The sequence below is a fragment of the Narcine bancroftii genome, chromosome 6 (assembly GCF_036971445.1).
Source record: "Narcine bancroftii isolate sNarBan1 chromosome 6, sNarBan1.hap1, whole genome shotgun sequence".
NCBI lineage: Eukaryota > Metazoa > Chordata > Chondrichthyes > Torpediniformes > Narcinidae > Narcine > Narcine bancroftii.
The window spans coordinates 167,045,698-167,060,636 of NC_091474.1; the positions used below are offsets into that span (position 1 = coordinate 167,045,698).

The window sequence follows — 14,939 nt, forward strand, 5'->3', positions numbered from 1 at the left end:
CTTGAGCTGTGTCAAGTATCTTTTGGAGGGCTTTATGCTCAAGGGAATTGGTGTTCCCATACCAGACCATGAAACAGCTGGTCAGCACACTTTCCACCACACCTCTGCAGAAATTTGCCAGCAAAGACAGCAAGCACCTCCTCCTCTTTAATCTGTATCGGTTTCATGACCTCTCTGCTGGTTTTCCTGACTTCCTTCGACTCAGTGCCTGGCTCCTGAGTAAAGGCTGATGCAAAAGCTCTAATTAAGATCTCCCCATCTCTTCTGGCTCCATGTATACCTGACCACGTTGATCTCAGGGAACCAACTTTGTCCCTTATGATCCTTTTGCTCTTAATATACCTGTAGAAACTCTTAAGATTTTCCTTCACGTTGTCTGCCAAAGCAACCTTCTTCTTTTAGCCTTCCCAATTTCTTTCTTGAGGATTTTCTTGCATTTTTATACTCCTCGAGTACCTCATTTGCTTCATTGACTTTACTTGCTTTACACCTCTCTCTTCTTCCGAACCAGATCTCCAATATCCAACAAAAAACAAGAATCCTTATGCCTGTTTACTTTTCCTTTTATCCTAACAAGAACATACAGACTCCGTACTCTCAAAATTTTTCCTTTGAAGGTCTTTCACGTACCTCACATATCCTTCCCAGAAAACAACTTCTCCCATTCTTTTATTCTTCTCCATAATTAACTTGAAACTAATGGCAATAGCAGTTATTGCAATGCCTTTCAGAATCCCACGCTGTCTGTAAGGATTTTGTACATTCTCCCCGTGTCTGCAAGGGTTTTCCCCCCGAAAACTCCAGCTTCCTCCCACCCTTCGAAATGTACCAGGGGTGTAGGTTAATTGGGTATAAATTGAACTGCATGGACTTGTGGGCCAAAATGGCCTGTTATCTTGCTGTATATCTAAATTTTGAAAAAATATGATCACCCAACCCTAATTATCCCCTACACATACTTCTGTCATCTGTCCTGCCTCGTTCCCTAATAGGAGATCCAGTATTGCACTCTCTCTCTCTTTAGTTGGTTCTTATATATATATATATATATATATATATTTAGAAAACTTTTTAAAAATATTTTATTTTCATTTTTTTTAAAGCCAAACATAATCAACAAGAAAAAAAGAGAATACTGAGAATATTTCAAATACAGAAAAGTCCTAGTGATCTATGATACATGATGACTATAGTCCCTCATCCCACTCAACTCTTCATCTCCCACCCTTCCAAAGAAAGGAAAAGAGAATTAGCGAAGAAAAAAGAAATCCCAAGGAAAAAAGAAAGTAAGAAAATAAGAAGAAAAAAAAGAAAGAAAGAATGAGGAATTGTTGGGGATCCGCCGTCTACTCCACAGGCTTCAAATTTCCATGACTTACCTAGACCTTCAGGAGATGTTGACACAAGTTTTGAGTGTGGGAGGAAAGGGGCACAGCTAAAGATTTGCACCCACATTTGTAAATATGGCTGCCAAATTTTTTAAAACATGCCATACTTATTTCTTTGGTTATGGGTAATCTTCCCAAGGGGAACCCAACTATGCATTTTCACATTCCACCGAGCTATACCTAGATGGGAATCAGAGTTCCAAGTAACCGCTATATATTTCCTGCCCACTGCCAATGCAATGTTCACAAATTCTGTTTGATATTTCAACAGTCTCATTTTAGGTCTTACACCCAGTAAAAAACGGTTCAGGGTTCTGTGAAAATTGAATTCCTATCACTTGCTCTGAGAAATTCCCTTGATCCACCCAGAAAGGCCTCACCTTGGGACACAACCAGATTGAATGTAAAAATGTTCCATTCTCCCTGCCGCATCTAAAACATTGATCTGAAATATCTGATTTTAATTGATTTTTGAACTGCGAGATACAACTGGTGCAAAAAATTATGTTTCACCAGTCTGTATCTTACATTTATTGTCTTTGTCAAACTGTCCCAACATAAATCGAACCGATTTCATTCACCAATTCTTATATTTAAGTCTGATTTCCATCTCTGTCAAGACATTTATGAGTTCCCATTTGAAGTAGGGGATACATTGCTGAAGTAAATTTCCTTGTGCTTCCCTTTCAGAGTCTCAATATCACCGCACTTTGCCAGAACTATTAGCCCCTCTCACACTTCCGTCCCACTAAAGTGGCCATTCGGTGTCCAGGGATAGGAATGGGGCTTTGGCTTTTCACACTTGACCTCTCCTAACTGGGACACTGAACACTTTCACACTTGCAAGGAGCCATCCCCAGGGTTAGGACTGTTTTACCTTCTACCGGTGACATCATGACACATCGAGTGATGGTGGACCTGTCCTTAAACCTAATCAATTTTTTATGATTTTATATTTGAACAAAATTAATCATGCCTAATTATTACAGATGGCAGTCTCTTCAATCTGAGGCGCCTGCAAGCTCACACCAAGACACAAGAGAAACTTGTCCGTGAACTACTCTTTGCAGACGATGCCGCTTTAGTTGCCCATTCAGAGCCAGCTCTTCAGCGCTTGACGTCCTGCTTTGCGGAAACTGCCAAAATGTTTGGCCTGGAAGTCAGCCTGAAGAAAACTGAGGTCCTCCATCAGCCAGCTCCCCACCATGATTACCAGCCCCCCCACATCTCCATCGGGCACACAAAACTCAAAACGGTCAACCAGTTTACCTATCTCGGCTGCACCATTTCATCAGATGCAAGGATCGACAATGAGATAGACAACAGACTTGCCAAGGCAAATAGCGCCTTTGGAAGACTACACAAAAGAGTCTGGAAAAACAACCAACTGAAAAACCTCACAAAGATAAGCGTATACAGAGCCGTTGTCATACCCACACTCCTGTTCGGCTCCGAATCATGGGTCCTCTACCGGCACCACCTACGGCTCCTAGAACGCTTCCACCAGCGTTGTCTCCGCTCCATCCTCAACATCCATTGGAGCGCTTACATCCCTAACGTCGAAGTACTCGAGATGGCAGAGGTCGACAGCATCGAGTCCACGCTGCTGAAGATCCAGCTGCGATGGATGGGTCACGTCTCCAGAATGGAGGACCATCGCCTTCCCAAGATCGTGTTATATGGCGAGCTCTCCACTGGCCACCGTGACAGAGGTGCACCAAAGAAAAGGTACAAGGACTGCCTAAAGAAATCTCTTGGTGCCTGCCACATTGACCACCGCCAGTGGGCTGATAACGCCTCAAACCGTGCATCTTGGCGCCTCACAGTTTGGCGGGCAGCAACCTCCTTTGAAGAAGACCGCAGAGCCCACCTCACTGACAAAAGGCAAAGGAGGAAAAACCCAACACCCAACCCCAACCAACCAATTTTCCCCTGCAACCGCTGCAATCGTGTCTGCCTGTCCCGCATCGGACTTGTCAGCCACAAACGAGCCTGCAGCTGACGTGGACTTTTTACCCCCTCCATAAATCTTCGTCCGCGAAGCCAAGCCAAAGAAGAAAGAAAATTTATGTACAGCACTGAATGAATCTTTTGGTCCCTGTTGTTGTGGTGCCAGTCTATATAAATCTTTATAAGGGACCTTGGGAAAGTGCAAGCAATAGCAGACAATTTTTAAACAGGGTGGGAAAATAGGTAGCGCTACAGCACTCAATTTATATAACATGGGTAAAAAGTTGGTTGAACTATCACACACAATTTATAAATACCATGGGAAAAGTGATGGCAAATCTGCCTTCCCAGTATTCCATGCTGCCGAGAAAGGGCTGTATGCTTGGCTGCATGCACGGAGCATTCATGGAGAGGGTTTCTCTGCCACAAGGCATTCTGGGAAGTCAGGTCCACCATTGCTTTTTCTCAGTCTTTATAAATTGTGCGCTATAGCGCTACCCATTTTCCCACGCTGCTTAAAAATTGTCTGCTATTGCTATTTACTCCTACTGCAACATTACCAAAGCAAAGTTTATACCTTCATTTTAATCTTTTCTTCCTTCACGTTTCTACACTCATGCAAAAAACTTGGGTCATTTCAATTCCACAATCCAACTGCCAGTTTCACACTTGCATGGCTGCAATGCCGGCATCTGCAGATGCCGGGGATTGTACTAAGGGTCGAGGCCATCAATCCCCGGGATGAGATGTTATCTGACGCCGGTGTTGAGCTGATTTTGCTTTCACACTAAACACTTTAAAGGCCGATTGGCCGTTAATTCCTGGGATCACTTGTAAATGTGAAAGGGGTTTGTTAGGCCCAATTTGTTCCTTAAATAAGCTCTTTACTGAAAATTATTACTTTTTTTAGAAAACTTTCTTCAACACATATGACAAACTCCAAGCCATCCAGCCCTTTAACAGTAAAGAAGCCCCACTCAATATGTAAAAAATTAAAATTTCCTATCACAACTTTATGTTTCCTGCAGCTGTCTACTATCTTTCTACAGATTTGCTCTTCCAATTCTTGCTGACTATTGGGTGGTCTGTAATACAATCCCAAGAATGTGGTCATACCTTTCCCATTCCTCAGTCCACCCATATAGCCTCAGTGGAAAAACCCTCTGGTCTGCCCTGCTTGAGCACAGCTATGGCATTTTCCCTGATGAGCAATGCCACTCCTCCTCCTTTCATTCCCACTTTTTGTCGCATCTGAAACAATGGAAGTCCCGAACACTGAGCTGCCAGTCCTGCCCCTCCTGAAGTTACACTGATGGCCACAGTGTCTTAGTTCCATGCACCAATCCATGCTCTAAGCCAGTCTATCTTTCCTACAATACTTACAGCATTGAAATAGGTGCACTGGAGAAAACTGTAACCACTTACAACCTGTTGACTTCAACAGTGCATGCAATTTTCACATCATCTTTTCCCTCCTCCACTTCTCTATCTGCTTTGGCATTCTGGTTCCCATTTCCATGCAAATCTAGTTTAAATCCCCCATCCCCAGAGCAGTGCTAGCAAACCCCAGAAGGATATTAGTCCCCCTCCAGTTCAGATGCAAACCTTCCCATCGGAGTAGGACCCATTTTCCCTGGGAGAGAGCAGTGATCCAGAAACCTGAAGCCCTTCCTCCTGCACCATCTCTTTAGTTACATGTTAAGTTACATAATCCTCATTTCTAGCATGTGGCACTGGGGACAATCCTGGAATCACACCCCTGGAGGTCTTCAACCTAGTGTCCAACTCCCTGATCTCTCCCTGCAAGACCTCCTCACCCTTCCTACCCACATCCCTACATGGACCACATCAACTGGCTGCTCACCTCCCCCCCCGACCCGAGAATAACGTGAACCCAATCTGAGATATCTTGGATCCTGGCACCAGGAAGGCAATATACCATCCAGGATACTCAATCTCTTCCATAGAACCTCTTATCTGTCCCCCTAACTATGGAACTCCCATCATTACATCTGGCCTCTTCTTCCTCCTTCTTAGCCACAAGGCCAAACTCCATGCCAGAGACCTGACCGCTGTAGCTTATGCCTGGTAGGTGATTCCCCCCAACAATATCCAAAATGGTATACTTGTTATTGAGGGAAACAGCCACATGGGAGCCCTGCACTGCCTGCCTGTTCCCTTTCCCTCTCTTGACTGTCACCCTGCTTTCTAGGTGTGACAGTGTCCCTATAACTCCTGTCTATCACCCCTTCAGTGTCCTGAATGATCCAGAGTTCAGCCAACTCCAGCTTCAGTTCCCTAACTCGGTTTGTATGGAGCTGCAGTTGGATGCACTTCTCACAGATGAAATCATCAAAGATGCTGTGACTTCTCTAACATCCACATCCTGCAACTGAATTAAGAGACAATTAATAAACAAGGCAGATACAGGTATAGTACCCTGTATCCAAATACCTAAAATCTGAAACTTTTTCATCTGTTGTCCCATAAGGCAATGTGTAATAGAGTTCAGAAATCCCAATTGGAGAATGGGACATAGTGGATGCAAGTAGTGCATCATTGTATAAATTTTTCAGTAATTCTACTTCAGTTAATTTGTGCATATGTAAATATTTATATTGTAGTGTTATAAGGGGAGGATCAAAAGTCTGATCACTGTTGGAAAGAAACTGTTCTTGAATCTAGAGGTGCTGGTTTTGAGGCTTCTGTACCCTCTGCCCCAAGGTAGCAATGAGAAGAGGTTGTGACCAGGGTAGTGTAAATCTTTTACGATGTTTGCTGCCATCTCAAGCCAGCACCTCAGATAGATGTCTACAACGGATGAGAGGTCAGTGCCTGTGACAGATTTGACTATGTTTTCTACCTTCTGCATTTATGGACACTTGAATTGCCAAACCTTGGTGCAATGTAACCAGTACACCTGCAGAAGTTTGATAGTCTATCTGGCGACGTGCCAAAATCTCACAGACCCTTTTGAAAGTAGAGGCATTAATGCATCCTCTTTATGGTTACCTCGATATATTGACTCCAGGAAAGATCTCCAAATTATGTACTCCCAGGGATGGGAAGTTTCTGAATCTCTCATCCTCCTTCCCTACACATAGAAATGTGTATCCCCTCAGCCTCTCCTTCCTAAATCAAAAGTTAGATCCTTGGTCTTGATGTTGAGAACAATATTATTGTTCTTGCATCACCCAGCCACATTCTCAAACTCAATCTTGTATTTCGACTCATCATTTCCAGTTATTTGATCAACTACTTTATGTTTCTGAAATATTTTATGTTTTACACCAGTGATTTTTTTTGGAGAATGCATGTTTGCGAAGAAAAAGCTTTAAATCCTTGCCAAATAAATCGAATATTTTATTTCCAAAATATTACACAGACTTTTCCTGAATTGAAATTTGGTAAAAATAATCTTTTTGTTAATATGTTAAACCTCATTTAGACAATTCAACAAAGAGAAGTACAAAGAGAATATTTATTTTAAAAAAACACATTTCATAAATAACTGTTTATAATAGCACGCTGGTGGCAAGCAAAAGTTTAAAAATGTCATATGTTTTCAAGAGATAGCAAACCTTGATCATTTTGAGGCAAACAGAACAGGTGACAGAAATATTTCCTTCCCATATTTGACAGCAAATGTTTTACACCACAGCACAATTTAACAATTCTGGGTGCACCTAGTTTGTCCATGCTAAAAAACCAGGTAAATGTTGATCACAACCACCTGCATTTTTCTTCTCAATGTATTATGCACATTTCTTAATTCACCCACATACATAGCTTTGGACAATTACTGAAACAGCAGCAGCCATTTTGTCTCCTGAATAAGTTGCTCTCATCCCTTCAGAGGCAAACTTTCACAACCATTTCCACATTCAGCCAATTATGGTCCATTATCTCATTTAGCTGACTCTCTACCCTGCTCTATTGTGTAGCCAGACTAGTGACCTCTCCCATGGGAGCCTAAAGCCCAAGAATTCAGTCCACCATGATTCACAATGTCTTTATCAATTTTCATTTACCACTGTGGACCAACTTCCTGTATGAGCTTTCCTATACTACTTCTGCATCCTTTACTGCCCTTCTCATTTGTGGATTCTTTGCCTGAGTTCTTCACATAGATATTTGATTCCCCACTACAGGCTTGAACAGAATGTACAACCAAAGGTTAGTATAATTTATTATAGGATTTTCTTGTATTTTTCCTGATAGTGGCTCAAAACTCACATCTTCTATTGGTGAAAGATAAATGGGCGGCATGGTTGGCGTAGCAGTTAGCACAATGCCTATACAGTGCCAGTGATTAAACCAGGGTTTGAATCTGCGCTGTCTGTAAGGAGTTTGTACGTTTTCCCTGTGTCTGCGTGGGTTTCCTCCCAATGTTTGAAATGTACCAGGGCTTGTAGGTTAATTGGGTATAAATTGGGCGGCATGGACTCATGGGCCAAAATGGTCTGTTACTGTGTTCTCTGTCTAAATTTTTAAAATAAAATTAAAACTAAAATAAGTTAAGGATTTCTTCAGATTTTTTCATGTTGTAATAATATAAAAGCCAGCTAGCAACACAGAGAATAATAAACAACATTTGATTAGTCATTTATACCATAACCTTTCAAGTGACTGAAGGGTCAGTTTCTGTTCCCTGTTATCTAACAGCACTTCTGCAGTTCCTAAACATACTGATGAGTTTTGGAATCAAGTATTTGACAATATAAGATAAATAAAGTTAGAAAATGAACATTAATCATACAACATATTAAACATAACATTCCAACATTGTGATGTTAATTTTCAATAGTAAATTCAATCAAAGAACAATCCTGCAAAGTTTTCAACAGAATATCTTTACAAGTTTCATTGAAGTTTACACCTGATTAGAAAACCCAAAGCTACAGAAAATGCACATGCTAAATTTTCAGCCTACTTTCTTTTGAAAGTGTGGACTCACCATTACAGAAAGCAAAGTGAATTTGTGCTCTGGAAGGAAGGAGTGCCATCCATCTTCTAAGACCTCAAACATCGGCCGATAAAAGAAAGGATACATTAATGTGGTGGAGTTCAAAGTGGACAATACCTGAACAAGGGAAAACCAGGAAAAATTCAATTGGCAGATAATTCCACAATTTTTTTTTTTGTTTAAATGTTCAACAGTTGTAAACAAAGTCTACAATTGGCAAAAAAAGTCTCCTTCAGCTTGAGTCAATCATTTTGGATTGGGCCAATATGAACATAAAAAAATAGGACCAGAAGGTTGCAAGGCCCCTCGACACTGCTTCATCATTAAATAAGATAAAGGCTGATCTTATCTTGGCTCAGTTCCACTTTGCTGCCTGATTCCCATAACCCTAGACTCCTGCACTGAATAAAAATGCCTATTCAGTCTTAAATACCGTCAATCAATCACCCTCTCCAGCACTTGGGGATAGAGATTTCAAAGATTCAGTACCCTCAGAAGCAATGCCTCCTCTTGTTCATCCTAAAAGGACATTCAAACTGTTATTCCTAGTTCAACTATCCTAAAGGAAACACCCTCTCAGAAACTATTCTGTCAAACCCCTTTGAAACCCTAGCCACTTCAAAAAAAAATCTTATTTTTCCAAACTGAAACAAGTACATCAAATATTCAAACTTTCTTCATTAGCCAATCACTTTACCTCAGGAATCTCAGATAACCTCCTCTGAACTGTCTCTAGTGCAATAAATCTATCCTTAAAAAGGAGACTAAAACTGCATATAGGTATGGTCTGCTTAATATTTTGTACAACAGCTGTAAACTTCAATTTTCATACTCCATCCCCCCCCTTGCAAAAAAAAGCCAACAACCTAGGTCATCGTATTACTGTATCACTACACTAGCTTCCTGCATTATTTGTCCAAGGAAGACACTATCTATCAACACTAGCATTCAAAACCTCACTTTTTAAACAATAATCAGCTTTTCTATATTACATATCAAAGAATTGCATATTCCACCTGCCAACTCACTTATCCTATTTATCTCTTTGAAGTCTATGTCTTCCCATTACAAGGGACTGAAGGGGTTGAAGGTGTTTGGAAAGAAAGGGATCTGAGAGGAACTGGGTGGATCAAAAGGAGAAAAGAAACAGAGGAATTGCATCTATCTGAAATTGGAGGATATTCATAGATCAAAGTATAAGTGATGAGGACTGTAGAACATAACAGCACAGTACAGGCACTACGGCCCAAGATGTTGTGGTGACCTACATATAGCTACCCTTCTTTACAAAGCAAATACTTCAGATCTGGAATGGAATGCCTGAGATATAGTGTTCCACAGGTAGCTGAATTATTGTCAGAAAGAAAATAAGCAAGGCAAGACCATGTGGATCAGGAATGGGGATGCTACCCTTATATGGATACCAAACAGACTACATGATAAAAGGAAATCATTCTGGTATCACAAGGCAGTCACCATCTATGGTAATTTTCCCTTTTCAAATTTGCAATTTTGATCAATTTGCATCAGCTTCAGCAAATGAAATAAAAATATTCAATGATCCAAAAATCCTATAATTCTAAATATAACATATATTAAAGTATTTAAAATCACGTAGAACCAAAACATTGCTAATTTAATGAAAACATATCAATTTTCACCAAATCTTTGAAAGCAGTACCTATTTAGTCCTCTTCTACATTGCTCAACATTTTCCTTCAAGATATATTTGCTCCATTCCTTTTTAAAACTATCATAGACTTTGCTTCTATGGAGGTGCGCAACCATGGATGAATGATCCACACCAAATAATATTTCTATTGCTTTGTTGTTCACATGTAAAAGGAAAGTTAATTGATTTTTTTTCATCTATGCAAATGTCAAAAATGTACTGTTCCTTTCCAGCCAAAATGAACTTCATCACAAACCAATAAATTGTGGCTTCTCCTCTAGTGCTATTAATTCAGCTCTTATCCACATCACTTCTATTTCCCACAGATGTGCCCTGGCCACTTCCTTTCTCAGACTTAATAAGGATAGGATTCCCCTTGCCCTCACCTACCACCCCACCAGTCTTTGCAAACAACAAATCTTTCTCAATTTCTATCTTCATAAACATGATCCCACCACCACCTCCTGGTTTTCCATAGTGATCCTTCATCCACTCATCCTTTCTCAGGTCGATGACCTGGACTGTACCACTGTGATCACACAAGAAATGCGAAACTTGGACCTACACCTCCTCCCTCACCACCATTTGGGGCCCCAAACAGTCCTTCCAAGTAAGCAATGTTTCATTTCGAAATCTGTTGTGGTCACCAACTGCAGCAGGTACTTCCAGTGCAGTAGCCTCGACATCTGGGATACGATGCAGATTGGAGGAATTGCCTTGTTGGGCACCTTTGCTCTCTCAACTTCAACAGCAAGGACCTTCCTGTGCCCAGCCACTTCAACCCCACATCCCATTTTCACACTGACATGTGCTGCTAGGTTGATACCACATGAAAAATGGAAGATCAACACCTTATATTTTGTCTTAATAGTCTCCAAGCAGATGGCATCAATATTGACTTGGCTTGCACGAGACAGCAACGTACAGATTTGCAACCCTTTATCATTATTCAGTTATATGAGAATTCTATAATTTGTGTATTTTGGAGGCAGATTAAGTATTAGAGGAAGGTTAGATTACATCCTGTGGTGAAGACTTGCTGTGACAATTTGAAGCAATGCAATGGTTGCATTGATCCTGCAAGTCCTGATGTGACATTGGGCTTCTACCAGTTTGAAATAATCCAACTATTTATCTATGCAATATAAAAAAAGATGAATTTTAAAATACTACATTTAATGAACATATTCACAATCTCAGTAAGTACCGGAACATGACAGGGTTGCATTCTTAGCCCCTTCCTCTGATTACTTACACCTACGATTGTATTGATAAATACAACGACACCATCAACAAATTGTTGATGATATCATAGAAGGGACGATGAGTTAGCATACAAGGAGATCGAAAACTCTGCCGAATGGTGTTCTAAAAACAAGCTCACACTCAATGTCACCAAACAAAGGAATTGATTGTGGACTTTAGGAGGGGATAACCAGAGGTGTACAACTCAGTGATTATTGGGGATCAGAGATGGAGAGGGTGAGCAAATGTAAATTCCTGGGTGTCACAATCTCTGAGCACTTGATTGAGCAGTTGAGTTCAAGTTCAAGTCAAAAGAACTCAGCAGATAGCAGTTGAAGGACAATTGAGGTCAGGTGACACAAACATCACTATAAAAGTGAGGCACTGCAGAGGGGAGATAGAGGGAGCAGCCATTATTGGAGTGGGATGAGTCAGAGTGGTAAGGCTTTGGCACAAGGGCTTCTACGAGAAGAGGCTGAGGTGGTGGTGCAGGACTTGAAGCAAGAAGGGCCACCTGATTCAAGGAACAAAAAGGAATCAGCAGGTAGGCACAGGGTAAGGGCAGGTTTTAGATATTTTTTTTTCTCTTTAGTCAGAAACAATGGGAATAGCAACCAAGGCAGGGGAATGCTTCTCTTGCACAGTGTGAGTTGTCAGGGAAGCCAGCAGCATCCCTGATAACTTCATCTGTGAGAAGTACATCCAACTATAGCTCCTGACAACAGGAGTTAAAAAAATTGGAGTTGGAGTTGGATGAACTCCAGATCATTTGGGAGGCAGAGGGGGTGATAGACAGGAGTTACAAGGACATTATCTCACCTTGGAGGTAGGAGTAGGAAAGATGGGTGACAGTCAGGAGAAGGAAAGGGAACAGGCAGGCAGTGCAGGGCAGGGCACCCTGTGGCTGTTCCCCTCAATAACAAGTATACCATTTTGGATATTGTTTGGGGGGGGGGTAATGACCTACCAGGGAAAACCTAGATGATCAGGTCTCTGGCACAGAATCTATCCTGTGACTAAGAAGAGAAGGGAAGAGAAAAGGCGAGCTGCAGCAATAGGTGATTCCAGAGTTAGGGGAACGTATGAAATGTTGCCTCCCTTGTGCCAGGGTCCGAGATATCTCAGATCGAGATCATGCCATTCTCAGGAGGGAAGGTGAGCAGCCAGATGATGTGGTCTATGTAGGGATATGGGTAGGAAGGATGAGGAAGTCCTGCAAGGAGAGTTCAGGGAGTTAGGCACTAGGTTGATGAACAAGACCCAGGACTGTAATCCCAGGATTGTTCCCAGTGCCAAATTCTAGTGAGGTTAGAAATAAAAGGATTATGCAACTTAACCTGTGGCTAAAGACATAGTGCAGGAGGGAGGGCTTCAGGTTTCTAGATCATTGAGCTCTCTTCCAGGGAAGATGAGACCTGTTTTGACAGCATGCTTTGCATCTGAACTGGAGGGGGAACAGATATTCTTGTGGAAAAGTTTGGTAGTGGTGCTCTGGTGGGTTTAAACTAGATTTTCAGGGGGTGGGAACCAGAGTAGATAGAAGAGTGGAGGAGGGAAAAGATAATGTGAAAATTCCATGCATCGTTAGAAGTCAACTGGTTGTACATGGTGGAAATTTTCTATTTCAAAACAAGGAGCATTGCAGGGAAGGCAGTCAATCTTAGAAAGAGGATTTGCACATGGAATTATGATATTGTGGGATCTGTGAAACTTGGTTGCAGGAGGGCCAGGACTGGCAGCTCAATGTACCAGGCTTCCATTCCTTTAAATGCAATAGAACAGGGGGATGAAAGGGGGAGGAGTAGCTTTGCTCATCAAGGAAAATATCATAGCTGTGCTCAGGCAGGACAGACCAAAGGGCTCCTCTACTGGGGCTATCTGGGTGGAGCTGAGGAAGAGGAAAGGTTATGGCCACATTGATGGGGTTGTATCATAGATTACCCAATAGTCAATGAGAATTGGAGGAGCAAATTTGTAGAGAGATAGCAGGTAGTTACAGGAAATGAAGATGTGATAATATATTTTAACTTTCCACATATTGACTGTCAAATGTGTTCAGGAAAGTTTTCTAAGTCAATATTTTGAGGTACCAACTGGAGAGGGAGCAATACTGGATCTCCTATCAGCGAACAAGACAGGACGGGTGACAGAAGTATGTGTAGGGGAACATTTTGAGTCAAGTAATCATAATGCCATTAGTTTCAAGTTAATTATGGAGGATAGGTCTGGGCCTCAGGTTGAGATTCTGAAATGGAGAAAGGCCAATTTTGAGGAAATGAAAAAGGATCTAGAATGTGTGGATTGGGACAAGTTGTTTTTGGGCAAGGATGTGTGAGGTTAGCAAAGGGCTTTCAAAGGTGAAATTTTGTGAGTACCAATTGTTCCTGTCAGGTTTAAAGGCAAGGATAGCAGGCATAGGGAACCTTATTTTTTGAAGGATATTGGAGATCTGATTCAGTAGAAGAGAAAGGTGTAAAGCAGGTATAGGAAACATGGAGCAATGAGGTACTTGAGTGGTATACAAAAGAAAAACAGGAAAAATCACAAGATTTTTGTAAAAGAAGACATGATATTGTTTTGGAAGACAATGTTAAGGGCTTCTGAAGGTAATTAAGAGCAAAAGGATTGTAAGAAACAAAATTGGCCCCCTTGAAGATCAGAGTGGTTTGCTTTGTATGGAGCCAAAAGATATAGGGGGAGATCTTAAATGTTCTTTTTCCACTCAGGAAAATGGCACAGAGTCATGGGAAAGTAAGTATAACAAGCAGTGAGGTCATGGAACTTGTACAGATTAAAAAGGAAACAGGGCTTGCTGTCTTAAAACAAATAAGGATGGATAAATCCCCAGGGTCTGACTAAATATTCCCTCAGGCCTTGAGGAAAGCTAGTGTTGAAATTACAGGGGTTCTGGCAGGAATGTTTAAAATATCCTTAGCGACAGGCATAGCATCAGAGAATTGGAGGGTAGCTCACATTGTTCTGTTGTTTAAATAAATGGCTCCAAAAGTAATAGGCCAATGAACCTGACATCAGTAGTAGATAAATTATTGGAAGGTGTTCTAAGGGATCGTATATACAATTATTTGGATAGCCAAAAGGGATTATGGATAGTCAACATGGCTTTGTGTGTAGTAGGTCGTGTTTAACCAATCTTGTAGAAATTTTCAAAGAGATTACCAGGAAAATTGATGAAGGAAAGGCTGTGGATGTTGCCTACAGAGACTTGAATAAGGCCTTTGACAAGGTCCCACATGGGAGGTTAATCAGGAAGGGTCCGATGAGGGGTATTCATCGTGAAGTAGTTAGCTGAATTTGACAACAGTTAGACAGAAGAAGCCAGAATGGTGGTCAATGATTGTTTCTCAGACTGGAGGCCTGTGACCAGTCGTGTGCCTCAGGGATCAGTGTTGGATCTATTGTTATTTGTCACCTATATCAATGATCTGATAATGCAGTAAATTGGATCAGCAAATTTGCAGATGACACTAAGATTGGAGGTACTGTGGACAGCGATGAAAGCTTTCAAAGCTTGCAGAGGAATCTGGTCCAACTGGAAAAAGGGGATGAAAAATTGCAGATGGAATTTAATGCTGACAAGTGTGACTTTGCATTTTGGAAGGACAAACCAAGAAAGGACATACACGGTAAATGGCAGGACACTGAGGAGTGCAGTAGAACAGAGGGATCTGGGAATACAGATACATAATTCTCTGAAAGT

At 41.4% G+C, this 14,939-nt stretch overlaps 1 protein-coding gene across 2 annotated transcripts in view; it reads right to left on the reverse strand.

The window, feature by feature from the left end:
* Nucleotides 1–14,939, reverse strand: part of mtmr9 (myotubularin related protein 9) — a 72,071-nt gene that overhangs the window by 44,672 nt on the left and 12,460 nt on the right. For both annotated transcript variants that reach the window (XM_069886624.1, XM_069886623.1), the window contains exon 3: nt 8,296–8,421. In XM_069886624.1, coding sequence (XP_069742725.1) covers nt 8,296–8,421 — 126 coding nt within the window. The remainder of the gene's footprint in view (nt 1–8,295; nt 8,422–14,939) is intronic.